The sequence below is a fragment of the Corticium candelabrum genome, chromosome 1 (genome assembly GCF_963422355.1).
Source record: "Corticium candelabrum chromosome 1, ooCorCand1.1, whole genome shotgun sequence".
In the NCBI taxonomy this organism is placed as follows: Eukaryota; Metazoa; Porifera; class Homoscleromorpha; order Homosclerophorida; family Plakinidae; genus Corticium; species Corticium candelabrum.
Genome location: NC_085085.1, coordinates 10,086,234 through 10,112,836, shown reverse-complemented (window position 1 = coordinate 10,112,836; position 26,603 = coordinate 10,086,234). Strand labels below are relative to the sequence as shown.

General features: G+C 42.2%; 4 protein-coding genes across 4 annotated transcripts; 1 reads left to right on the top strand and 3 right to left on the bottom strand.

Moving 5' to 3' along the window:
* Positions 1–1,791: 1,791 nt before the first annotated feature.
* LOC134181050 (PDZ domain-containing protein 7-like) lies at positions 1,792–6,174 on the bottom strand. Its single transcript, XM_062648252.1, has 12 exons — positions 5,470–6,174; positions 5,351–5,396; positions 5,144–5,292; positions 4,893–5,040; positions 4,758–4,821; positions 4,124–4,695; positions 3,973–4,064; positions 2,856–2,965; positions 2,672–2,716; positions 2,423–2,588; positions 2,225–2,361; positions 1,792–2,158 (listed from the first exon to the last, which is right to left on the bottom strand). Exons 1-12 carry the CDS (start codon positions 6,072–6,074, stop codon positions 1,920–1,922), a joined length of 2,373 nt encoding a protein of 790 aa, XP_062504236.1. The 5' UTR covers positions 6,075–6,174; the 3' UTR covers positions 1,792–1,919.
* A 29-nt stretch (positions 6,175–6,203) lies between these two features.
* On the bottom strand, positions 6,204–14,009 carry LOC134181062 (E3 ubiquitin-protein ligase RMND5A-like). Its single transcript, XM_062648263.1, has 9 exons — positions 13,857–14,009; positions 13,650–13,795; positions 9,347–9,484; positions 9,173–9,273; positions 8,023–8,183; positions 7,085–7,250; positions 6,925–7,027; positions 6,712–6,866; positions 6,204–6,360 (listed from the first exon to the last, which is right to left on the bottom strand). The coding sequence occupies exons 1-9, from the start codon at positions 13,993–13,995 to the stop codon at positions 6,297–6,299; spliced, it is 1,173 nt and encodes a 390-aa protein (XP_062504247.1). The 5' UTR covers positions 13,996–14,009; the 3' UTR covers positions 6,204–6,296.
* Positions 14,010–14,390: 381 nt separating this feature from the next.
* LOC134180548 (bifunctional UDP-N-acetylglucosamine 2-epimerase/N-acetylmannosamine kinase-like) lies at positions 14,391–23,684 on the bottom strand. The gene is made up of 5 exons (XM_062647728.1): positions 23,594–23,684; positions 23,127–23,318; positions 17,220–18,688; positions 15,015–15,242; positions 14,391–14,959 (listed from the first exon to the last, which is right to left on the bottom strand). Exons 2-5 carry the CDS (start codon positions 23,291–23,293, stop codon positions 14,649–14,651), a joined length of 2,175 nt encoding a protein of 724 aa, XP_062503712.1. The 5' UTR covers positions 23,294–23,318; positions 23,594–23,684; the 3' UTR covers positions 14,391–14,648.
* Positions 23,595–26,222, top strand: LOC134180559 (sialic acid synthase-like). The gene is made up of 5 exons (XM_062647738.1): positions 23,595–23,975; positions 24,634–24,760; positions 24,824–24,954; positions 25,561–25,827; positions 25,912–26,222. Exons 1-5 carry the CDS (start codon positions 23,625–23,627, stop codon positions 26,095–26,097), a joined length of 1,062 nt encoding a protein of 353 aa, XP_062503722.1. The 5' UTR covers positions 23,595–23,624; the 3' UTR covers positions 26,098–26,222.
* The last annotated feature ends 381 nt before the right edge of the window (positions 26,223–26,603 follow it).

Below are 26,603 nucleotides of genomic sequence, written 5' to 3'. Positions count from 1 at the left end.
CTTAATCCTCTCAGCGTGGAGTTGCGCAGAACTAGTCACGGCTATTGGAAGTGCACTGGGCGTGGTAAGACTGCCAAACGTTAGCTTGCCAATCATCCACTTTACATGGATAGTCTGAAGCTGTATGGCAGACATCCTGATCAGCTGAAAGGGTTGTTGCACACTGTTTGTACCTTCTCTGATGCCATCCATATGAAGTTTGGTCTGGACAAGTGTGCTGTTGCACACTTTGTCAACGGCAAGCTCTCTGGACACAATTCTTGGGTGACGGTAGAAATAACGAACACCATCAACTGTCTGGAACGAGGTCAAATCTACAAGTATTTGGGTGTGGACGAGAGTAATGGTATCCAGCACAGCAGTATACGGGGGACGCTTCGTCGTGAGTACACTTTCGTAGAGTTAAGATGGTTCTCCAGACCGAGTTGTACGGTTGGAACAAGATTCTGGCCATCAACGGGTTGCTCTATCGGTTCTTACTTAAGCATGGTTTTGGTGTCATTCATTGGAGGACCACACAGACCTGCAGCAGCTTGATCGATGGATCAGGAAACTTCTCTCTATGCACGGTGTCCACCATCCTGCGGCAGACGTTGACCGGTTGTACGCTCCGTGCACCGAGGGTGGTCAGATCGAGTCGACGTATCAGTCTTGTATTGTGGGATGGACTGTTACCTTCGTAGCAGCTCTTATCTCTTCATGCAAATGGTACAGGAGTGTGATGCTAGGAAGTCCTCTCATTCGATCCAACGCATGGCCCGTCAGTTTACTGCACAGCTGCAAGGGAGTCTTTATAGGGACAACAAGTTGCAGAGTCTGCATGGAAGTGGGACCATTCTGTGTGATGGTGTCTTCGAGCAAGCGCCTCAGACAGATACAAAACATTTTCGTACACGTGCAGCGGTTCTCGTCGTGTACAGACCTGAGATAGAAAACCTATGGATGGTCACATCGCCGTCTCACTAAAAAACCACCTGTGGACATGAGAGAGATCTACAGATGGCGAAAATCATCGAATCTTCCTGCTGCAACTAAAGGACTTGTTGTTGCTGCTCAAGACCAAGCTCTTCGGACTCGGTATTATGAACGCAATATTCTGCATCGAGATGTCAGTCCCATTTGCCTCTTGTGCAGTGTAGGCCTGGAAACAGTTGACCACATTGTGGCAGGCTGTGGTGCCTTGGCACCGATGGACTACCCTGATCGACACAGTATCCTGCAGGTGGCCTCCATTATCCACTGGAACATTTGTCGTCATTTTGAGGTTCAGCAGATGCTACCAGCATCTTCCTGATAGGCTTGTGGAGACTGACGACATCACTATGATGTGGGATACAGCCATCCCTACTGCTAGGAAGATCGGTGAATCGTCCTGACATCTGTTTCAGAAATAAGAATACAAACACTTGTCTTCTTACTGATATCAGCTGTCCTGTTGATGGCAACATTGCCAGGAGAGAGGCTGAGAAGTTGACGAAATAGAGTGCAGCATGACTTGCGGGTGGAGGTAAGCCGCATGTGGCAGTGTCGGACACTGGTCGTTCGAGTGGTGTTGGGAGCGTTGGGTACAGTGCACGCAGGTATTGCATGGTGGCTGGACGTTATTCCAGATCATCACAACCTGCAGCAATTACAGAAAACAGTGCTCCTTGGATCCATTCGGATCCTGCGTAAAGTCATGTCTTCTGTCTAGACAGCCATAATGGTCTGAGGCAGGGTTTGCCTCCCGTGCTTACAAGAGATCTTACAAACCGGACCGATCTGGTTGAGCACGACGTACTTTTTTCGCTATCCTTAAACGGCACATTTGTCAAATAAAACAACCATTAATACAATAAATTGCCTCTATCTAAATATTAGCTAATGAATATTTTCTTAAGTCTAGAAAAAATTTACAATTCTAAAGCATCTTCATTAGATCAATACTCTCTAGGAGGAACTACAACTAACTCCAAAGTCGGATTTTCACTTGCAACCGCTTGAGAGATTATCTTCACAGCCTCAGCGTGTGTTCGACCTTTTACCTGAAAACCGTCAATGCTAACAATTTCAAATCCTGCTCTCAGAAATCCATCATCGGCTGCTATGCTCTCTTCTTTTACAGCTTGAATGAGCACTTCTGGTTGAGGTGTGTCCACACCGCCATGGATGACAAGACCTACAAGCAGAATGACAAGTAAAGCATCTACCAACACAATGTTCATTGTGTCATGTGCATGCACACCGAGATTTCGTCTTCTCTTAGGCAATACCAAAGCGATTTGGAGATCTTTCTCGAATTTCGTTCGTCTCGATGCCGCTGAGCTTTCATCTTTCCAAGCCATAAACGAGTCCCTCCGTCTAAGTTCTGGGCTTAGCTCTCTGTGAAACAATTCAATCAAATATCTTGTCAGCATGCATAGCGAACACATCTCTACTGTACATTTTTGATGCTTTCTCCAGCATCGTCAAAGCTGAAGATGAAGCAAACACTCCCATTTTTTGTTGACTGTGGCCTCTAGGCGGGGAGCCATTACTGTCGCCATCTCCACGCTTCTCTTTGTCAAAGTTTGCTGTGACTCTCTTCTTCAAGCTCTGTTTGCCCTGACCTGAGAACACAAACGGGAAACGGCGCGACGTTGAACAGATCAATTGGAACTGCTTTAATCTATTCGATGGGTTTGAAAATTACCTTGTATTGCCGCCATCAGCTGAGAGTGGGCTGCTCTGTGACTAGCTATACGAAAAACGCTGTGATCGCAGTTGTGCGTGCGTGCGTGCGTGTGTGTGCGCATGGTGTGTGTGTGTGTGTGTGTGTGTGTGTGTGTGTGTGTGTGTGTGCGTGCGCGCGCGCGCGCGCTACAAATACAACCTACCCTCAGCGCCCGGTCCCACCGCCGGTCTGACTCTTTCTCGTAACATCGTTGCTTCTTTGCGACTCACGAGCTCGTCAAATTTTTCTATGTGTCTTGCAGTAAGTAGAGGACTGCAGAACGACAGAACGGAAATCAAGCTACTGCAGTACCTAAGATATATGTATGATAATTAAGATGGCTAATAACTGTTGATAACCGCTGGTACTGTCTACTACTATTACTCAACTACTACACGTATAGTTAGCTGTCGATACAAAGTGTAAATTAATCAAACAGGCATATCCATGCATACAACTTACCGTCTCGTTTTGGTTGAAACGGCTCCTATAAGTACAGCTACCAACTCTCACGAACATGACCAAGAAATTGCAACATAATATAGAGAGCAAAATAATAATGTAATCTCTAAGAACTTATAACTTTTTACACTAATGACGACTCGCTCAATTTGTCGTCGCAACCGGGTACAATGGCGAAATATGCTTACGAGCAGGGGACTGTGCTGTGAACGCCATTGCTTGAACAGAATTTTCTGAAATATCCTAGCCTTTTAAAAACTCTTCCTTTGTCTCTGGAGTGCTCAAGGTATACGCATAGGTATACGGATATGTAACATGCTCTCCGAACACTGGCGCAAAGAAGGTAATTAACCTCGTTTCCCCAGACCTCATACAGCTTTGTCCATAATGTGACGGACAAACCTTGCTCTACTGAGTGGGCGGCTTCAGTCCCAGCCCGTGCTTCCTACGCCAGTGGGGTACAAGAGACGTAATTCAACCTTCGATCACCTATTAGACAGAATGCTGCACTATAACCCTGTTAACGGTACTGTACTGCTTCTACAAGGCCACAAGTAAGATATGGAAATGATTTGAAACGGAACTCGTATCGACGTGCAGTAATTAATGCAATAAAACAAATTAATTAAATAGATAAGTACACCACATATCGATACTGACACACACACACACACACACACACACACACACACACACACACACACACACACACACACACACACACACACACACCGAATGCTCAACCGGTAGTGTATACAGTGGCGGACCAATTGACAAACAAGTAAAGTAAAGAGTGACCTAACATGATAGTTCCTTACCGCAGTTCTTTAAGCAGCTCCAGTTTCTCTGCAGTGTTTAGAATAGGAAGAATGGACACAACTAGATTTTCCACATTTTGTTCCTTCTCGTACTAGAAACATATTCAGCAATCATCACATTGACAAAGCATCAAACCCACCCTCTCCTTACCCTATCAAAATGAAGCCAAAACGCTGCCTTCTCCTCATGAACTAACGCTTTACTTGCCGCAGCATCCAGCATATTTCGAGCTCTACTATGTCGAGACTCCGTCCACATCACCTGAGAGCCCACACCTCTCGAGAACATGCGAGCAGCCGGCGCGTACTGTATCGAGCCGTCGGAATCGCCGTCCCTCTGTTCCGAGCGACTCGACTGTTCTCTTCCGGAACCCCCGTGCGTGCTCGCTGCGTTCGCCATCGTGGCTTCGTGTTCTCGTCTGACATCATCCAGTGTTCGTCCTTCCGAGTTGCTACGGCTGCGGCGAAGACTCGACGTTCTCCTGATAATAGATCCGGCTAGGCGCTGGCCTCTGGCTTTCAGAGCAGAAAACGAGACGAGTGCGTGTGATCTCGCCTTTGGTTCTCGAAGTGACAATGACTGTTGACGGTCCAGCTTGCTATCTGCTGACATGCGATTACTGTCTCTACTCGTTTCCAAAAATTCGATCGAATTAGGAGTTCTCATGTCCGGTAGACTAGAGGAGACCGAATATGAACTGTTGCGACTACTACGCCCGCTGCCTATAAACGACATCTAGTAGAAACATAAATTCGCCAACGTCAGCGACTAAGAACAATCAGACCGCTGTATTTGATCCACCGGGATTGACCGGGTCCCGACGTTGTTCTTGGTACGCGGCCGGAATTCTGCAACATCAGTATTTGCTGGTGACCCTAACTTTAGGATTATAGTCACTTTTGACGTCATCACCGGTTACCTTGACTGTGATGAACAGCTGCTGTGCTCTTCGTATCGTCTCTACTGCCTCGCCGTGTTCGATTGTTAAGAAGCTAACGCCATTGACGTCTACGATCCGGTCTCCAAGTTCTATACCATTTGCTGCCGCAACCGACCCCTCCGCCACACTAATTATAAATGAAAAACATTTATTAATTAAGGCTATCGTTCGTTTGCTTAGACACGATAACGTATAGAAATCATGCAAACAGTCTAGAAATGACGACTCACTTTGACACGTAAATGCCAAGACCAAACTCTGATCCACCTCGAATACTCAAACCGAGTTCTCCTTCAGTTCGTGTCAAACTTATCTTCCGTGTTTCGTGTCCAGATTTGACTCTTTGCTCGGCATTCACTCCTTCTGAACTCGAAGACGTCTATAACACATCGTTATTGCCTAGTGCATAGCTCGATCGCACGTCACTCCTGTCTTACATCGCTCACTGTAGCTGTGGATAGTGGACGGCCCCTCGTATCTAGCCTATAGCATGTATAATACCAGCAGACAAAGCTCGTTTCAATACGAAACGGCCAAGGAATCAAATATCGCATACCATGAATGTGCGTCGTTGTCCTTGTGATGCGCAGGTATCTTACCAGTCGATTGGACGGTGATTTCCAGCCGTCCGTCGCTCTTCAAGACTCGGACGGCGTTCGAATGAGCGATCCTATCAAATGACAAACCGTTCACGTCTACCAGCCTGTCTCCGACCCGAAGACCGCTCGCATAGGCGTCAGACTCCACGTCGACTTGAGACACAAACACTCCCAGACCGTGTTCCTTTCCTCCTCGTATACTGAATCCGAGGCTGTCTCCCCTTCTCGAGACTAGGACGATTGTTCTGACATTCATTTTGCTTCTGACTGTTGCGTTAGGTGCAACGTACGGATCTTCCATTAGATGGTAGGGAGCCAACTTGTCAAATCGAGAGAGGTGAGCTGACGGTACCAACGTTCTAATGTTGCGGAGAAGATTTAACTTTCGAGGGTTGTCGAGACACGAACAAAGGGCAAGAACCAGCTGATCGACGTCTTTGTAGGTGCTGTATTCTTTCAGTACGTAGTGGAGGTAGTCCTTGTCGTCAGCGTTTAGCAGCAAGTCAATATTACGACGTAGCTCTTGCATAGCTTTCTTCCGCTTGGATACTTCAGACGCCATTGAGTGGTCGTGAACAGACCGGAACACTGGGCGTTTCAAAAACAACTGCACGTGACATAAACGTCAAGCAACAGGTAGCAACACGAGTAGCAATAACAACAAACCACGCCTTGTCACGTGAACACACCATACACTCGATTGACCGATTGGTCCTATATTATACTTTAGTTCAAATGATGATAAAGAAAACCTTATATTTGTATAGCGTCATTCCTAAGTCTACTAAAAGTAAATTTGTCTTGGTTCATCAGATGTCATTTCAACAGGGCAGTAGGGACACTTCAATCTGTAACAAACAAAAGCACCACTCTTACTACTAATGCATTGCCAAACTAGCAATACTTTCGGTCCCAAATTGAGTCCCAACCTAACCAGCCCATCTCCCTTCTCAACCCACACAAGTCTGGAATGTGTCCAACCCTATCAGATTTCCACTTTAGAAATATTTTGCTCACGCTAAATGCGCGCGCGCGCACACACCAAAGTAAATTCAAGCATACTAAAAAACAAACTGATTTTGTCAAGCAACTACAGCAGAGCGCTTTATACAAGTTAGCGAGCTTTGCTCTTTTGATGCTCAGTAGCAACCGAGACAAAAAAACAAATGAGCTATGTAATAAGGGACTCTTGAAATCACCTTATTCCTGCTACAAGTCTGTTAATTGCTTCCTTTGAAATGACGTGACCACATGTCAGCCTCATTGGTGGGTTCTCTGCTGTACACTGCTGGCGGAGAATAGGGCAAGCAAAGACAGCATGGTATTGGAATTTCAATCCAGGATCTATGTCAATCTAGAAAGACAAACGTCAGTGTACTCCAAGGTGTTGACAATGTACAGGTGTGGCGAACCGGAAGCTCATTCATGGAGATCCACATGTCTGGGCATTGTCGCTGTTGCATGACAGCTTTGATCTGCAGTAGACTGGGAAGAGCTTGACATCCAACACTGAGGCTAAATAAACAGACATGTAGACTGCACCAGAGCATGCACGAGATACATGAAGCTCACCATGCTGCCAGATGGCTGTTCAGTGCAAGGCCGTGTATTGCACATGCTTCGTGCATAAAGTCGTCACAAACCTCTTCCCACAACCTTGAATGTAGCAATTCTGCATATGGAGACTGTCCCAAGCCTCGTGAAATGTACAGAAAACAACCCATGAGCTGTTGCACTTCTAGAAAAGATATTTACAACCAAACTAGCCAAAAACTGCAGCAGCTGCTAGACAATAGTGATGAAGCAACTGAACAGTACTAAAATACTAACCCCATACACCCCACTTATATCAAAGTACTCGAAATATAGCCTTGTTAAATACCTGTGAAATGCGCGCGCGCGCGCGCGCACACACACACACACACACACACACCTGTAAACTGTTACTAAATGCCAGAAGCTGCCATTAAGGTCACACCCCCAGCCCTATGGCTGAGCTCCTGTGCACTACTCATGAGAGGTCTGGGTCTAAGCTAGCAATCTCCTGGAACCGAGCCACGTACTTGCAGGAAAACTGGCTTGTGATGCCACCTGAATGTGGGCACCTTGCCATATTCAATATCCTTTTTCATATTGTTTAGCACAATCACAACTTAACAGCATCACCACAGGCTACTGTATTGAACTTATTCATAACATCTCCAGTATTACACTTTCCCCAAAAAAATTGACAAGAGAAATTTGCTACTACAGCAACACTGATAACTATGTCCCACATTAAAAAATGCTGTACGTTCTCCTGGCACAACAACCTCTGCTCTCTCTCTCTCTCTCTCAATATTACCTGTTTGCAAGACATACAATTACAAGCTTTTAGCACTATTCATAACCTACACATGCAGATATTTCAATAAGCTGTACTAGCATGCATTGTCTTTTATAGCCTTTAGACAAAAACAATGAACCAAATTAAACACTTCAAGTTAATTGACAGATTATTCGGTAATTGCCTTTTCTAAATGATGTTGAATATAAAGCCAAGTTCTTTGAATAATCCAAAGCTGCTCTAAGGTCACCAGCTTGTAGCAGTGACAAAAACTGAAGACGATGAAGTTTGAACTCAAGTTGACTGTTATGAGCTTCTAATGCGTCTCTGTGCTTACTTGCCCAACTAAAAGCAAAACACCACATCTGTGAATAATCTGCCATAAATTATTTAACAGAGTTAGACAGTGTTACACAGGTCTCCCCATAGTACGACACTGCATACAAGCAAGAGATATGCAAAAAGAGCTGTTTTGTTCCCATGTCTATGGCTGCCATATAGTAAGAACATCTCATGCTTCACTGGGACAGAGTAAGAGTAAATGGGAAATCACCAGGCCTCTTGTGACTGGACATGTAATTTCCACACCTTCCAGTAATTATGACACATGAGCAAAACATCTCAAGGCAAGTCAATGATGACTAGCAAGGGACAATGAGAGAAGCCTGAGGCGTGCCAACAGGAACAAGATGGTTTCATCTTTGCAACAGATAAGCCATCCTGCAAGTAGCACTATCCTGGAAACAACCCATATAAGCATTGACACCCAAACCACTTTGTGACACAGTTGGTCGATCAATGCACTAATAAAAAGATTGTACCTACACTATGCCTACTATTTTCACTCCCAAGCAGCAATAATGACTACTTTTCATGCTTCAACTGGCTATCGATCTCACTACCCAACAGGCAATTGGCCAGTATGGCCAATACTGTCGCAAACACTGTGAGACTTCTCTTGTATTCAGCACTGTTCACTATGTAGCTACATCCACAATGTGTTTGTAATTGCAAACGATCTCTTACAACAATACACATTATGTTACTGTTTTCTCAAATATCTACAAACTGTTTTCTCAAATATCTACAAACAGCTTCACATTTCATCCTCACAACCAATATCATGTCTAATCTTCAAGCTGATACTTTTGCATGCCTTGTGTAGACAGCAAAGCACATTACTTGATTCCAAAGCAAACACTGAAGGCTCAGAGTAAAACAATTTTTTCACATTTTCACAAGACTGTTACAACCTTCTACTATTCAAGGCTCTCTTTCAACTATTCAGTCAACAACTCTATTATTCGTTCTAAAGGTGAACTGCAATGTCATACCTCAATGCTGGGCTAAGGTTTCTCGCCTTACATGCCTCTAGAATGCAATTCAATTGGACATACTGACTGTGATGTGCCTGATCAACTACAACACCAGCTTCCTGCAAACACAAAGACTCACTAGCACATATCAATAAAGCATTTGATGTTTGAACAATTAGGTACAAGTAAAACCTCTATAAGGCACTTGGCCACAGCCATCTGTCCCTGTCTCAAAAAGTGTTCATATACAACTTCGTTCAACATAGAGGCTTGTTCTGGAGAATCCAATACATTGTCTTGACTGCACACGTGAATGTCAGATGTAAAATTCTAAGAACAAACAAGTTTAGCTACATCTACCAGTACATGTACTGAGATTTACTACAACTCAGTTACTATATAGATGAGGAAGTACTTGTAGGAGCTCAGCTTAATTAAATACATTAACTTATTATTAAGAAAGCAATTCAATCAATGGTTAACCTCAAATCAGAGTTTTCACAAAATTGTTTTATCAGCTGACTTTGGTACAGCTTTGGAACTGGACCTCAAAAGCCCACAAGTACCCATATGCTACATGATCGTCTTGCCCAAAACGAGCAGTCCAGCCCTAGTCAAAGACCAAGTACTCCTTTCTATTCGAGAGGCTATTGTGTGTGAGTTCTTGGAATTACACCAGTGCTCATCCTGCACTTGACCTTGTGACCTACAAGTCCAGATGTTTCCATTCACCGTATACAACTCGCTAGTGATTGAGCTACAAACACACACGCACACATGCACACACCCACACGCACACACACACACACACACACACACACACACACACACACACACACACAGCCAACACTTAGTGACTAGTTACAGATACTTTATGAGTTTCAAATGTCAATAGCTTAAAAATAGCAGCAATGTAGATCATCACTTAAAGTAACTGTACTTAAACAATTTTAAGAAGAGTACCAAGTCTCAGAGTTGCAACGAGAAAATTTTACTGGCCAGCGATAGTGACATCACGTGTGCTTGATGATGTCTTATATTTGATGATGTCATATTAATACTATCATAGCTATTCAACGTTAAGAATCTAGTTGGAGAATATGATAGAAATCTTAGTAGTTGTGAGGTTGTTGATTTTGCAAGCATTGAACAACTCAGACATGGTCACGAGATTCTATATTTTTTTGTAATAACATAGTGACTTCATGTCAGCATTTAGCTCTGTGTACAGTGGCACTGCCATTAGTCCAGTTATTCCAATAAAGCATTCAATTAATTTTATTTGCCCATTCCAACCATTCAGAATACTAAGAATACAAGAATAATCGTTCGATTTGCATTCAGAATGATCGGTTTACTATTCTGAGTAAATCACTTTGTCGACCGGTTACTCGGCTTATAGGCTTACTAAAGCTTAAACAGTGTGAGAATGAAGGGAATACCTGTTGGTTTGACCAAACCGCAAACCATACATGTGCAATAGCTCATAGCCATGACAACAAACGTACACAAACTACTGCGCAACCATCACACACCTCAACAACACATCATCATTCCGGAATGCGGTTTGAGTTGGACGAGTGTTTGATTTGGAATGACTTCTCTTTATTCTGGAATGGTTGCAATGGGCAAATCCAATGCACCCTCAGTAAACTCTCTAGACCTGAGCTACTTGTGCTTTCATGTGTTTGTCTGCATCTTGTTAAAGAGTCAGCCAATGATGCTACAGCTCTAGCACAATGCAACATCCTAGCTTATCAGTCACTTCTTGGTATATTTGAACTAGTAATTGAAGCTCTGTTTACACCGACATTTCCACAGCTCTACGCATTCTGAAAACCATAATAGCTAGCATTATCGTGTAGAATCACAAATTTAGATGCTATTTTCCTTCCACGTGCATTGCCTGTAACATCAATCTAAATTCGTACAAGCATTGCGTGGGTCGCGTCACGTCCTACTAAATTCAAACTGTACATGGCTTGACGCAATGTGACAGAAGGGGGACGTGACACGATGCGTTCAAATAGAACAGAGTTCTATTTGAGCAATGAACCGTAAGCTGAGCACATCGCGTCGGAAGTATCACCTAGACTTCGACCAATCACAGCCAACTAAATATGTATGTGTGGCTTCTGTGAGCAATGATTACTTTTCGGCGCTGTACTCGACGTTGAGCAGTCTCTAGATTGTGTAGGAAGCTGTCATTGCTTGTGGATCAGCTGCAAGATGTACAAAGACCAATGTGCTAAGGAAAATGCACGGAAATGGATTTTGAGCAAGCTGGGGATTCCAGCAGAGTTCTGCCAGTAGACAATCGAAGCACAAGTGGTCAGTTCAAGAATTCATGCAGCAGCGTCTATGGTACGCTGAAATCATATTGTGAATGGTACAACGCATGTGATGCAACGCCTGCCACTCCCAAGCAAGACAACACAATGCTCAAGCGTTGGCATATTGTAAATCCAGCTTTTTAGTCTGAGTGTTGTTCTTAATAAAAGACCCAGACTGAATAAAAGACTCATCCTGTTTCAGCTGCAGGCGTAGAGACGGTACTTGTTTCAACCTGCAGCTAAGGCACCTACTCAACCACTCATTTGAAACTATCACACCGGCGTAATGTGGTCCTCAAGTTTTGGGGCGGATCAATCAGTCTGCAAAACCACGCCCATTTTTACTTCCACCGGCATGATGCCAGTGAGATGATCCTCACTCACAGTTTCTAGACATGTAAGTAGACTAAATAGTATCAATTTCAAGTTACAAATAGACTGGGAGACTTAGTGCCGTCAGTGTGCATAAAGGAGTGGAAGCAGTTCTCTGCCATGAAGATTTCAAGTCTAGCTGCAATCAAATGGCATCTCGATGACAATATCTCTAGTACTAATTCAGTGCAAACAGGTGTTGACCAATTTCAGCATTTTGTAATCTAGCGAGCAATAAGTCTAGTTATAGCTAGAATAACCTGAGCACAGAGTGGAGAAAGTACAGAGTGCATGCAAATCATTACGTAGCAGAGATTCCATTCTCCATAGTCAATCGGGTTGTCGACCTTAAACTTACTTGAGAAATTGATGGAAAAGCTTCTGCTTTTTTTATGCGGTCTCTTTGACTCTGCTATTGCCAAAAAGCGTATCATTGTCGTACACATGATGGGCATGCACACTTCACGTGTCCACGGCTTTTCGACAGTGGTTTTAGCATACTGAAATGATGATTTGTGTTATCAAAGAGTCAGCGTCATCGTCAACATACTACTCTAAGATAAAGTGGAAAATTTGGTAACTTAATTTAGAGTTCTGCTTGAAGCGGAGTGACATGCCCAAAATGTTTGGGGCTATAGCTTCCCCCCAGACCCTACGCTGGTGACTATCATTCTTTCAAGTGTGCAGAAATCACTACTAAAGTTGATGGCACGGAGGATGCTCTAACGCCTTGCCTGAGAGATCAAAGCACTGCGAAGGAAGTAAAGCATCATCTCTACATCAGCAACGACAAATCACAATCAGTAGAAGCAACCGGGCTGATGCTGGAGAATGTCACACAACGTAGTCAATATGTTCGTACCATAAAACCCCTGCCTAAATACAAGTCATAGGTCATTTATTAGTACACAAAGAAGCTTATTGCATTCCACCATCTAATTCAAGCCCTGGCTGGGGCTTGTATTTGGATGGATATGGTAAATATTGTAGGTCATGAAAGTAATGGATTTCATGCCAGCAGTTGCAAACAGGTATGTTCGGTTGCTTATTTCCCACAAGACTGGCAAATCCTAACATGAATTAGACTGTTCTGGTAAAAAATCTTTAATGAAGGGAACGTTTTGCAGATCTGACTGGTGTTTTGTCCATTGTGCCTGGTTGCCAGGTATGATCAATTGCAAATACCACTCCGTGACGGGACCAAACTAAGGGTATGTCAAACTCCTAAAAGCATGACCCATATAGTCAGAGCCAGATAGCTCCCAGACTAAAAGTCATTCCAGCAATATATGGTTTGAGTATGCTACCTGCTACGTCACATTACTTTCGCAAGGTCCCCTTTGTTATGGCTCATAGCTGAAATTATGCCTACTAATTTTCACAAATGCCTATACTCAAAGAATTTTCAAAATTTTGCTGTCTTTGAAACCTTCACAATGATCTTGTTATGGTTGGAGACCACAATCACATGACCTTCCAGTCTTGTTTGTCAAGTTATCTACAAAACTGTCTTCTAAAGACTGTCTAACAAAGAATGAGTGCCTATCAAAACCATTTCAGCCCAATTTGTGATCCTAGGAATACGCTTAAACTTTTAGGAATTTATAAATTGCAACCATTTAAATATTAATTAATTGTTGTAACATGCAATGTTGATAAGATTAGATTAGATTAATTAATTAATTAATTACTAGTTGAAATAATGAGAACACAACAGCATCCCATACGCCTAAACCCGCAGTGTCTTCCAGAATACTCAGTAAAAACCTAAATATCGAAAAAGCACTCACTCTATCAATGGCTCTTCCGACTTTAGAAATGCTGCCGTGGATGTCTTTGTGTTCGCCGCTGAGCTTCCCAACTCCATCTCTCACGAGCTCTAGACTTTGAAGTAACAAATTATTTTGTTCACATGACATTTCTTCACCGTCACCGTCTATCCAACAAAAACTGTATTTACACGAACAACAGACAAGTAGACTCTCGCAATGTTCTACTTCGTCTGATGCTTTCTTGAAGCTGAGTCAACTCAGAAGTTAACTCAGACAGTGATGATATTGTTGACGTCTTTACAGAGCGGAGGCGCTTTTCCAACTTACTCCGTTCGCGATCGACAGCCTCTACAGCTTCAGCCATTGTAATCAGGCGAAACTGATTTGCCCGTATGTGACGACATAAGACACGTGACAAGTGCTTAACTGTTGTACAGATACAAGATGTAATTAATTAATCAGCTAAATACAAAATGAATAAATACTTTATCTATTAGTACCATTCATTGTGAGTGTGGAGACACTATTAATTTGACACAAAGAGCACTTTCTAGAGTAATTGTCAATTTGTGTGGAGTTCAAGGGTCAACCGAATGTTGATTGTTCTGTAGCAGTTCACGTGACTCTCACAAAAAAACTGGCCACACGGGATCGCTACACTAGGCGTAGCTAGTATACGTTCAGAGTATCTGAAACAGCACACGGAGCGCAACGGCAGTTCCTAGTAGCTGGCTGAATTATTGAAGTGCAACCAAAGTATTCAGTAAAACGACTAAAAACCAATAGTTAATTAATCAAACATGTCAAATATCAAATAAATAATAGTCATTGTAGCAGCTTGCTTTCACAAATTAAACATTTGTCTGTCAAATGCAGTACAATTGCAAGCTTACACTGACGTTTACAAGACACAAATCTACGCTTTCCAAAACATACTGACACACAGAACACAAACTTCACATTAATGTCATTTATTAATTCGTCAACAGATGAGCAAAGTTCCTCTATGCTCTCCTTTTAGTGACTGTTACCATAAATACGTCGAATGCTGTAGTCCAGCACTAAACTTGCTGCTCCCAGCAGTGCTGGATCACTGATTTCTGACACCACAATTTCTACCTTTCGAGCTGATGGTAGTGCTCGTTGCTGAATGACAGCTTTCACATAATTGTAATAAACAGGGGCAAGATGGCCACACAAAATAACATGACTAGGGTTGACCACATGAAGCATGCTAGTGATAGCTGTTCCTAAAGCAGTGCCAGCACGTCGCACAATTTTTTCAGCATTAACATTTCCAAGTTTGGCAGCAGCTGTAAGATGAACTCCTGTAATGCGAAGAGAATTCAAACTAGTCAACTTCCAAATCATAGTGCTACGTACCAGAAACTTCTCTGTCTGCTTCTAGGAAATCATTCAGCTCTCCTGCTTCATGAAGAGACTTAGCTTCTCGATCTAACGTTGCCCCACCAGCATATGCTTCAACACAGCCATGCTGTCCACAGGAACAAAGAGGACCATCCATGCTGACAACGACATGGCCTAACTCTGCAGCACAAAATGTAGAGCCATATTGGACCTCACCATTAAGAATGATACCACCTCCAATACCTACATATTCAGACATCAATATATAAAAACATCATTCAATAAAAAAAACTTGAAGCAATATCTTAGTGAAAGTATCCTTACAAGATATACTCTCAAATGAGTAAATAAGAAACTAAAAGAGACGCTTATTCACACTTGAGCGTTTAGAAGAGTGAGCATTCTGTTGTTAGCAATACAGTAACTACAGCACTTTGACTATTACTATCTGCATGCTGCATCAGTTAGCGCTGTCTGTGCCAATATTTCCACCATAACAATACAACTCCAAATGCTACTCTCGTGTAACCAGACCTTCAGAGGAAAGTGATCTGGCTACATGAAGACCGAGAGAAATCTTTTTGTGTACCACTCTGGGATGTTGGCATGACAAATCACCTTTCAGATTGAAAGTGATAGGTGTGACATTGGAACAATGTTCTATTGTAATAGGGCGACAGCCTGTAACTGCATAGTGGGTGGCCACTGCTACAAACACTAGCTGAAACTACTCACGGCCACTGCTGCAGAATAGCTAGCATAAAGCATTCTCTACAATAGTCTTCTAGCTAACAACAACATTTGACTTTAACTTGACACTTTAACACGCCTGTGTATAATCATATAGTTTGAGGTAAACGCAGTCACTTGTTAATCTGCAAAAAGAGGGTATGAGGGAATCAGAAAAGTGTAGACAATGATCTCGTGTTCCCCTAAAAATGTAAGCAGCTGAGCTCAAGCTGAGTCCATGACTTAGACAAGGTAACAAAGATGAAAGCGAAATGAAGACGCAGATTATTACCGTACTGCCCCAAATTCTTTATGAACAATATTCTTCACCTTGAAATGTTTAGACTTAGGAAGGAAACATGTTTCTTAAAAAACCACTGTTATCCAAGCATTCTTGCATAACACATGTCAAACATGGTGACTAAACAGAAGAGCACCTAGAACTGTCAGCCACAATGAGGACACTGAAGATCATCCAAACAGTAGAGTCATTGGCAGTAAAGTTACATACGATATGTGTATGTACGTATCCTTTTTGGAAATGGCAAATACAGTACTGGTTCACTACCATCTTAGAGTATGAACTCTTAAAGCGACACTTCACCAATGCACACACGTGCAATAGACGTTATACAACCTTGGGCTGTGAACCGTACGCTTGCTGTGTTGCGCGGCATACTTGTTTTAGTCTTGCTTTCCGAGGCCAGCTACTAACATAGCAAAGTGTACACAAGAAACGAATCTAGACGCTTCAGGCGACTCTGACAGTGAAAGCAAACATGTTACAGATGAGTTCTGAAATGTGGAATAAGCTTAGAAGTAGTGGCAAGAACATCGTTCAGCCCTTTGCTCTTTCCTCTATGTTTTTTTCTACAAAAGGAGACTATACGAAAAGAAGTACAGTACAAAATTGCTTGCGTGATACACAAAATGAGCATCACTGTGCATAATCACATGCCACCAAGTGCCTTCATTCTACAGCCTAAGCATTGCAATTTGTGTGCTTCGCTGTAGATAGATTGAAGGTGAGTTAGTGATACAAAGGCACATGTCAAAGTCTACATAAAACGGTGAAACAAAACCCACACTTATTGGACGTCATTTCGGAAACCGTCTCATATATTACGCTTTTGTTTTTGGGTCTTATCATAATGCTCAGATATAAAATTTGCTCTGCGATAGCGCCAAACTTTCCAACTTAAAGAGTGACCAAACGATTAGGGGTAGAGAACAGAGTCAAGAGAGCATGCACTAGTAAAGTGTTCCTTTAACAACAATGACAATAGGTAACTAACTGAAAATGCCTAGGTTGCTAAAAAACCAGAGTTCTCAAAAACATAAGTTTGCAACAATATAGAATCCTCACAAGGAACAACAAACTTGCATAAAATAATACATGGTTTGCAATGGCTTAAACAAATGCCCCATGAAAATTGGTGAGATAAGGTAATTTCTTGGACAAAAAATCAGTGACAACAACAAAGACCACACCTGTGCCTGCAATGACCGTAATGCAGTCTTTCACTCCTTGACCTTTTCCAAAGCGTCTTTCTCCCTGAGCAGCACAGTTGCCATCATTGTCAACCCACACAGGCAACTCTACTTTGCTTGAAAGCAATGCACGTAAATTCACATACGACCAGTCATGGATAAGAGATGTGGCATCCAGTAAAGCTCCCTCCTTTGGATCAACTCTGCCTCCAGTACTAATACCAATTCCCAGCAGACGACAGTCATGTTCAACAGCTTTTTTCTTAGCATCAGAAATCAGTGCTGCCAGTACATCGATCCTCTCTTCAAAAACAGGTGGGTTGGGAACTTTTGTGTAATAAACAATTTGCCCTCTAAGATCCACAATAGCAACACGAAGGTTTGTGCCCCCCATGTCAATGGCCAAAGCGCTCTGTATTTCAAGGATATGATCAATATCTTGACTAGAACTGGCTGGCATGGCTGGAAAATTGAAGCCTTTTTGAATACCAGATTTGAATGGAATCTCTTTAATGAATTGGAGAATACGTGGGATACAACGACCATCACCATAAATATGAGACGGAGGATATCGTTTACCATACTGCAACTGAAGAGCTCTTAAAACCTTTTCCTTGGAGTCAGCATCACGAACATGGACTACATTTTCTCCTGTCTCACGACCTGTTTGACGAGACCCAACATTGACAACTGGAGTACCAAATGCACCAGCTTCCCTAACACCAGCACTGCTATTTCCTACAATACATTTGCACTTGGAGAGAAGAATCATAAACTCATCGAATGGTATATGCTTGATTGTTGAAATATTGGGATGCTGTCCATGAGACTCAAGACCACGACGACGCATAATTCTGGTCAAGTCTTTGCTTCCAGCATCAACATTTGGAAACAGAAAAAGTGTAGAATGATTGAATTCAATGACAGCATCTACCATTACTGAAAACATCTTTTGAGATTCAACCTGATTTGTGGTGACAGGATGCTGAATGACAATTAAAAAATCATTAGGATCCACCTGGTACCGATGGCAGACACGTTCCAGTGATGATGTGTCTGCACGAAGGAGCTTATCATAAGATGGACAACCAGAGAGCAGAACACGAGATGGAGACTCGCACATAGCAATTAGACGCTGACGTGCACGTTCAGTACAACATGCATGGTAATGAGAAAGTTTGGTGATTGCATGGCGAATCGAGTCATCAATAGTACCACTCACTTCTCCTCCTTCCAGATGCAGAATTCGATAGTTCATCAGTGCAGCAGATGTTGCCAAAGCCAAAGCATCAAATCTGTCCCCATGAACAACAAGAAGATCTGGATCAAGACGATACAGGACATCAGGCAGCTTGACCAGTGACAGACCAACAGATTCCACCATTGCAGCTTCATCTTCTCCTCTTACAATTGTATGAAGCTTTTGAGTAATACTGAAGCCATCAGCAGAAATGAAACGATGAGTAGATCTACAAAATCATAAAAATAACGATCTTCTAAGCACTCCTAAGTAATATTTTAATTTTGATTCTTGTACGACCTTATAAAACAAACTGGTCTGATTGACTACAATTTCTAATAACAATAGTAATAATAATAGTAACACACATTATATACAGCCTCGAAATATTGACCAACTTTGGGCGCCAATGTCAAATCACACCACAATCTTCATTTTCATTAGCGGCTCATGGGCTGTAAATGAGAAAGATTTCCAAAGATCGCCCAGTGGACGGTCTTTTGGCTGGGCGCTGATTTGGAAATTCCTGGTAGTTGGAACATCTAACCCAACCTCCTTAATTAATCTTCTTTGTTCTCGCTCAATTTGAATTGTCTTATATTGCTGTATCAATGCTTTCAACAAGCAAAGAAATAACATTCTCAATCAGATCACGACCAGTAGTCTCACTTCCCCTCGTCATTCCCCAGATTGTCAATCCTCGACGGAGAGAGACTAGTTTCAGACCGCCCACCACCACCACTAAATGCACTAAGGGCTCGCCATTATTGCACTTTGTCGATCTGTATCAAATGCAGAGTTTATCAGAGGTATGTTGTTCCAATAAAAAGCTCCCGGGAAGCAATAATTTATACAAGATGTAAACCAAGCAGCTAACGGTCTCGCTCATTGACAAGCACACATTGCACTTCAACTCATTAACTGTCTCTCAGCTCTTTCTTGTCTAGACTCACTTGCATCAGATTTGGAAGCTCTCTTAGCCAACTCAAAGCGCAAACAACAAGTAAGACACCCGGATCGTCCGACAAAAGACAAAACTCAAGTTCAAAGGCTGTACTAACTCCTAGATCAATACGAATATATGTGCAGAAAGCAATATGATCACTCTTCTGGCGATTTGCAGTGTTTGTGCACCACGTATTTTCAACCACAGCAAGGGCGATTACCAGGCATGCGAAAATGTGCCCAAGGCAGCTGGCACACAGTGCACACTAATGGCAGCATTTAGTGACATCAGCGGGTGGTCTGAAGCCAAGGTGCTCTCTGCCAAGGACAATCCAGGGAATGACAAGGGCAGAGTGAGACTGGGTCGAGTCTATCGTGATCCATTTCTGGTCTAGTGTGAACAGAGCTTAAGTAGTGTTGTTTGTCATTAGCCTGATTGTTGTTGGTATATTGGCATAGGTCAGATATATTTGCTGATCACATAAAAATATTGCTAATCAAATCTGGTGACTGCTACACAAACACAACTTGCGCAGCAGTGACTGTTACTTGCTTGATTATTACTCCCAGGGCTCAAGTGCCCCCAGCCCCTACTTTGACCAAAGCTCTAAGATTTCACACCTTTCAGTCCTTAACTAGTGCTAATTGACGCTTTCCACAGTAACTGTTTCATAGATTTGTGTCTGTAGAAATGCTGATATTCTTCAACTTGCACATGCCTGTCAACGTGTTGAAGGTTTTGATGACTCAGGCACTATATCACAGGGTACGGTAGTACCCTGTATGTAGGGATGGACCAGGTTGTGTGGGCGAGGCCAGATTTTATACCAGAAATCACCTTAAAATGCGGCTAAATATCTTGGAAAAGACAGATACAAAACCTTACAAGTTCCACTACGCTTGACCGCTTCTGAATTGATCTCAGCTTGTCTTCAAAAGGAGAAAAACACTTGTCAATTTCGGAGTTTTCGCTGGATTTTGTCTTCTTTCTTCTTCTTCTTTTTCTTTTTTGTCATGCATAACTCGTTGACTACCGCATATGTATAGCTAAAACTTTGGGAAACGATGTAGAATAAGCTGACCTGTATTCTTTTTAATGATAAAAAAGAAACATCTAAGAAAAAGATTTGTGGAATGGATTTGAACCTGCTACCCTACTTACGTTCAACAGCTAACAAACAATAACCAAGCAGCCAATCACAAGCTCCTGCTACGTTACAGGAAGCAGTTTAGGTACACGTGTACGAACAAGGCGACAAGAAGTCTTGACACGTTTCTTAGTTGAAAAACCTGAAAGCGTACAATTAGGCAAAGAATCGCACTCTTGAATTGAACGAGCAAACCCAAAAAATGGGTATAATTAATTAGAAGTGACGTTGAATGTCATCGCAATCGCAGATGCGATATACCTCTTCTTGCCGTAGTTGGAACACCAACGCCTTCAAGCATCTAAATGATGGCATAAGCAATTTAATTCGGCTCGCTTTCATCACAAAATGTCGGCTTTGCAGTGCTCGGCCCTACGGAATGTGACGTTTGTTACGAGCTTAGAGGTGTGGCCTATGATAAAAATTTTGCAGTTGTCTAGTGCTACCATATTATATTTAAGACCGAACTTCCGCAAATCAAAGACCTCGTACTGTGTACAAGCCAGTCGCATGTAGAAGTCGAGCTTTTGTTCAAGACGCTCGACATGCGCGTGTACACACGCTTGGTCACGTACACGTGCGCAAATGTCGGCGTGTGCGTGTAGCATTCAATGACACCTGGTCAACAATGATGACGAAGAAAAAGCTGACGCTGCTGAAACTGGCATCTCGATTCTCATAATAGTGACATGTCTATCAACTTAACGAATCTTGCGTTTTCAATTAAGTGGTCTAGATAACAAACTCATCAACATTCTGTAACGTGATGCATGACCATCAATGGAAATGCGAGCTTGTTTGTTGCCCACACCAAGAACTTTAGTTGTTTAAATGCTAGTACTCATACCCCACTGGACACAAACTTTAAAATTATGCAAGCATGCATCTAGAAATTGTTGTAGACAACCAGGAGATCTAACAGCTAATCATCTGCATACATTCCTTCTCCAATCTCAACCTTTTGCACGAGATCGAAATATTTTGCAGTACACACACACACACACACACACACACACACACACACACACACACACACACACACACACACACACAAATTGACAAATGTCAAGCCCTCCACGTCATTCGTGAATGACATCAACCTTAAGGTCAGTTGCGGAGTTAGCTCCCCTTGCCTCTAGAGACAGGGCCTCCATGCACTACATGGAGGCTTAGGGCCAGCGCTACAATCCACCTGGAGCTTGGCCAGAGTCATCCAGGGCACTGACTATGGCGCAGCTTTGAGACTGGACACCAAGGCCCACAAGTACCCGTCTGTTGCATGATGTTACTGCCAAGCCAGCAGTCATGTCCACCCCAGTCAATGACCAGGTACTCATTTATACTCCTGAGTTGAGAGAAGCAAATGTGTGTAAGTTTCTTGCTTAAGGAAATTATGCCATAGCTCGCCATCACTGTGACTTGAACCTATAACCCTGCAAGGTCCCGAATGTTTTATTCTCCAAATGCACTCTCTAACCAATAGAGCTACAGCACACACACACACACACACACACACACACACACACACACACACACACACACACACACACACACAACTACATGCACGTATGCTCGTAGCTCTGAAGCGAGTAGAACGCAGCTTCATACTTACTAGCGGAAGTATTGCAACTAAATGTAACGTCTGATTCAAACCACATATACACAAACACTGCACAGCTCTTAGCATATCTTGCAAGTACACTGTAAACCTAAGATCCACATGCTCGAGATATGAAACTATACACGTAGACCAAGTATGATTTAGGAAATGTGTATTTTTGTTAGGCTATAAAATCTTGTTTAATTAATGGAGTAGGCTGTGCTTACGCACTCTTAAAAACTTACCAAACCAGAATTTTATAAACTTTTTTCTGAAAAAAATAAATAGATGTAGGGATTGTATAAAAAGTAATAGAAACAAGATCTATAGATAATATGAACCAAAGCCAGACATCATTAGTGAATCCTTCCAACCACATTCCTACATTTTAGTGGGTTGGAAGGATTCACTAGTGATGTCTGGCCTTGGTTCATATTATCTATAGATCTTGTTTCTATTACTTTTTATACAACCCCCACATCTATTTCTTTTTTCAGAAAAAAAGTTTTAAAATTCTAGTCAAGATTGGGTCTCTCTATTTTAGGCAGTGATGGTGTGTGTGGCTTGAAAAATTTTAGTGTAGCCCTACGCTGTTTAAGTTAATTAATTGATCAATCACTTCCACCAATTAACTACTTTAGGTGTCAATTTTTGAGAAAAGCCTCATCCTATACTTGACCTTTGACCCTGGCCAACCATGGGGAGTGGGGTAGTAATCAAACGAGTACAGTCAAAATAGAAAAAGACTATCCCTACTTGAAGAGGAGCGCATTTCGTCAGATCTCCATTTGGTCATAGTTCAGAAATCAGCTTTTCAACTCTAATACATACAGCATGTCTACAGCAAAATCATGCATGCATGCCCTAGTACCGTCGCTACGCACACACAAGGTGTAGCTTCCTAGTGACGGAAAGGTCAACTAAAATTATATAGACTAAAGTTGCGTAGTAATGTGTCCCATCAAAACACTCACCCGTAATCATCTATGAGATGTGAGCCCAGCACGATGACACTTAGTTCCATGTCGGGATCAGCCTGTATTCCTGCCATAACCGGCTCCAGCTTAGAGTAGTCCGCCCTGTTGCATGTGGCAATGCACACTTTGATCTGGCGACGTTGTTGTACGTTATTAGCATCCATTGGACTAAAGACAGCTGACTTCGAGCTAGGACACAAGGTGCCGTACAGGAAACGCCTAGTGGTTGATTTTTGAAATGATACGGGACAATACAACACGTGGCGGGCTGCACCTGTTACGTCGCCGTCAGTCAACACAAAACGCAGAACTCCAATAACAATCATGCGCATCGAACACAGACAGATAATCTTGGACGCAAAATTGAAATAGCTTGTTCAAAATACACGTACATATTACACCTACTCCAGGGTACAAAAGCATTTCTGACATACGGGACTTTCGACAACGCATGAGGACCACACCTATTGAAGATTTCTGATTGCTTTCGACGGAATGCCACTTGAATTCGAGATAGCCCCTGGGAGGTGGATCGGCGGTGACCATCCTTGCTTTTTTATTGCGGAGATCGGTCAGAACCACCAGGGAGATATCAATATCGCCAAGCAAATGATTCGTCTCGTCAAATCTGCTGGTGCAGACTGTGCGAAGTTTCAGAAGAGTGAACTCGAATATAAGTTTAACAAAGCGGCGCTGGCGAGGCCCTACATAAGCCCGCATTCTTGGGGTAAGACATACGGGGAACACAAGAAACATCTAGAGTTTAGTCAATCGCAGTTCCATGAGCTGAAGAAATATGCTGAAGAAGAAGTGGGTATTATTTTTTCTGCGTCAGGAATGGACCAGGTTAGCAAAGTTAGACGTACGCTATAATAGTTAAGTATATATACGTAGCTAGACTGGGAATGTAGCTAAACTTTCGAGCATTGTTTCTTGTAGATTTACTTTGTTAGAGGATTTCTCTGTCTAGATGAAACAACTCATTCACCTACTCACTCATTTATTATTTCACATAAAATCGGTAGAAGGTATCTGCAGCCACTCACTCGCATGTATCAAAACAAGTATCAGGGCAGTAGGCCCTGTTTAACTGTGACATTAAAACACCTCAAAGACCCACTCACTCATTTATAGTTTGAATTATTTGGAGCTCAATCAACATAGCACTAAAGTGAAGTAAGATCAAACAATACCTCTGTCCAACATAGTCACTCACTCACTTTATTTTAACTCAGAAAATGGTAATCACAAATGTTAGTAGCTAGTTTAGTAAGCTCAGTTAGCATAGAATAATACTAGAATAACATACAAGAAATTATGTAAAACAAGCAAATTGAAAATGACAATAAATCTACTACATAACTACACCCAAAAACCACACGAAAACCATACAACTACCAGCTAACTATAAATACTCTAAGGGCTATAGGCCCTGTATAATGTCAGTTAGTTCAATATGGACAAGTGGCATCTTGATAAGTGATGCTCTACTGAACTTGTTTAGGCAGCTGCTGATTTCTTGTTGGATGATCTTCGAGTTCCTTTCTTGAAAGTGGGATCCGGTGATACTAACAATCTTCCATTTCTGGAGCGTGCAGCTAAAAAGAAACGTCCAATGGTCATTTCATCAGGCATTTGCTATGAAATTGCTCAGTTTTAGTATTACTATCACTAATCAGTAGATGTCTGTCTAGGTATGCAAACCATGGATACCATGAGGCAAGTCTATCAAACAGTCAAGCCATTAAATCCAAATTTTGCTTTGCTTCAGTGTACCAGTGCGTATCCACTTGATCCTGCTGATGTGCACCTCAGATGTATTACGGTAAGAAGTTGAACTGAGTCAGCTGAATCGATACTATGCATGCTACCCATGCTATCCCATAAGGTTTGCGAATGATTTTCATTCTAGATGATAGAAACTTCTCATAGACAGAGACAGAGTCTACTCTTTGAAAATAGTCAAAGAAACAATGAGAAAGAACTAACGGCTATTTTTATATTGCTGTTGCCATCTGAAATTGAACCCATACTAGTACATTCAGAGAGCTAGAACTTTAGATATGCATTGCAACTTAACCAGCTAAGTATGGTTCCTAATAACAGGGTACGGTAGTATCCTGTATGTAGGGATTGCCCAGGTTTGGTGGTATGGTTGGATAGTTACATCTCTGGAAATGCCTAGAATAAAGGTGTATTCTTTCCTGAAACGGTTTAATGATGTGTATGACTTGGTCTATGTTTTTAGCTTTTACAAAGGCAATCTACAATACGAGAAATAGAGATCGTCAATATAGGGAGCATGGCTAAATTCTGTTTTTCTTTTGTCTGTTTCAGTAAGGCTAATAACTCTAAATCTACAGGGCATCCATTCTTGAAACTTGGGGATAATGCGTAAATGTTAACTAAGATTTTGACTTTGTATTTATAGGCATACCAGAAGGAGTTTCCAGACGTTCCTATTGGCTACTCGGGACATGAAAGTGGTCTAACAATTTCTGTGGCAGCTGTTGCTGTTGGTGCAAAACTAGTTGAACGACATATCACAATGGACAAGACATGGAAGGGAAATGATCATGCTGCCTCGCTCGATATGAGTGAGCTAGCAGAATTAATCAAACAAATTCGAATTGTTGAGACTGCTCTTGGTACTCCATTAAAGGAAATGAGAGCCAGTGAAATAGCTTGTCACAACAAGGTATATCAAAATCTTGTATCATTTACTACACTAGTTTAACTTAATTGATCTGCACATGTTTTCTAACTGTTTGGGTTTTTTTAGTTGGGGAAGAGTGTGGTAGCAGCAACACATGTCCCTTCAGGGACAACATTGAGTATGGATATGCTTGCAATTAAGGTTGCTGAGCCCATCGGTTTTCCGCCTCAAAGGATTTACGAGCTGATAGGGCGAACAACCAAGCAAGAAGTAGGGGATGACGAAACAATGCTGGAAGAGTACTTAGCATGACAATTTGTTATATACTATATTAATTAATGGTGCTTGTGACAAATTGGCTGTGTTGTTTACAAAGTCTGTCCAATTTATGCTTTTTTGTCAGATGTAATGCTGTTGTAATAAACTAAGAAAAACCACATTGTTTAGACAGCTTTAAGGCTACTAACAATGAGAACAACAGAACATTAGATTCGTTCAATGAATCATGAAAGTAGCTAGTTGAAACACATTACAAGCAGCGCAAGACTATATACAGCTAAAGGAATATTGATAGAACATTGATATTCTAGATGCTCAGTACTAAGACATTAAAATTTCGTCTGCTCTAATTTGTAACATTCTTCGAACTAGGTTCTAGATGTCTGAGCGTGCGAACCTAGCATTTTAACAGAGTCTTCTAGAGCATTGATATTGGCACATACCAGACCCTCTGCGCAGTGCGCAGTACAGTGCACACCTATTTCTTCGTCCGCGCACAGAGGGCCTGTGTACGAGGCCAGTGTTACGCTTGCATGCTA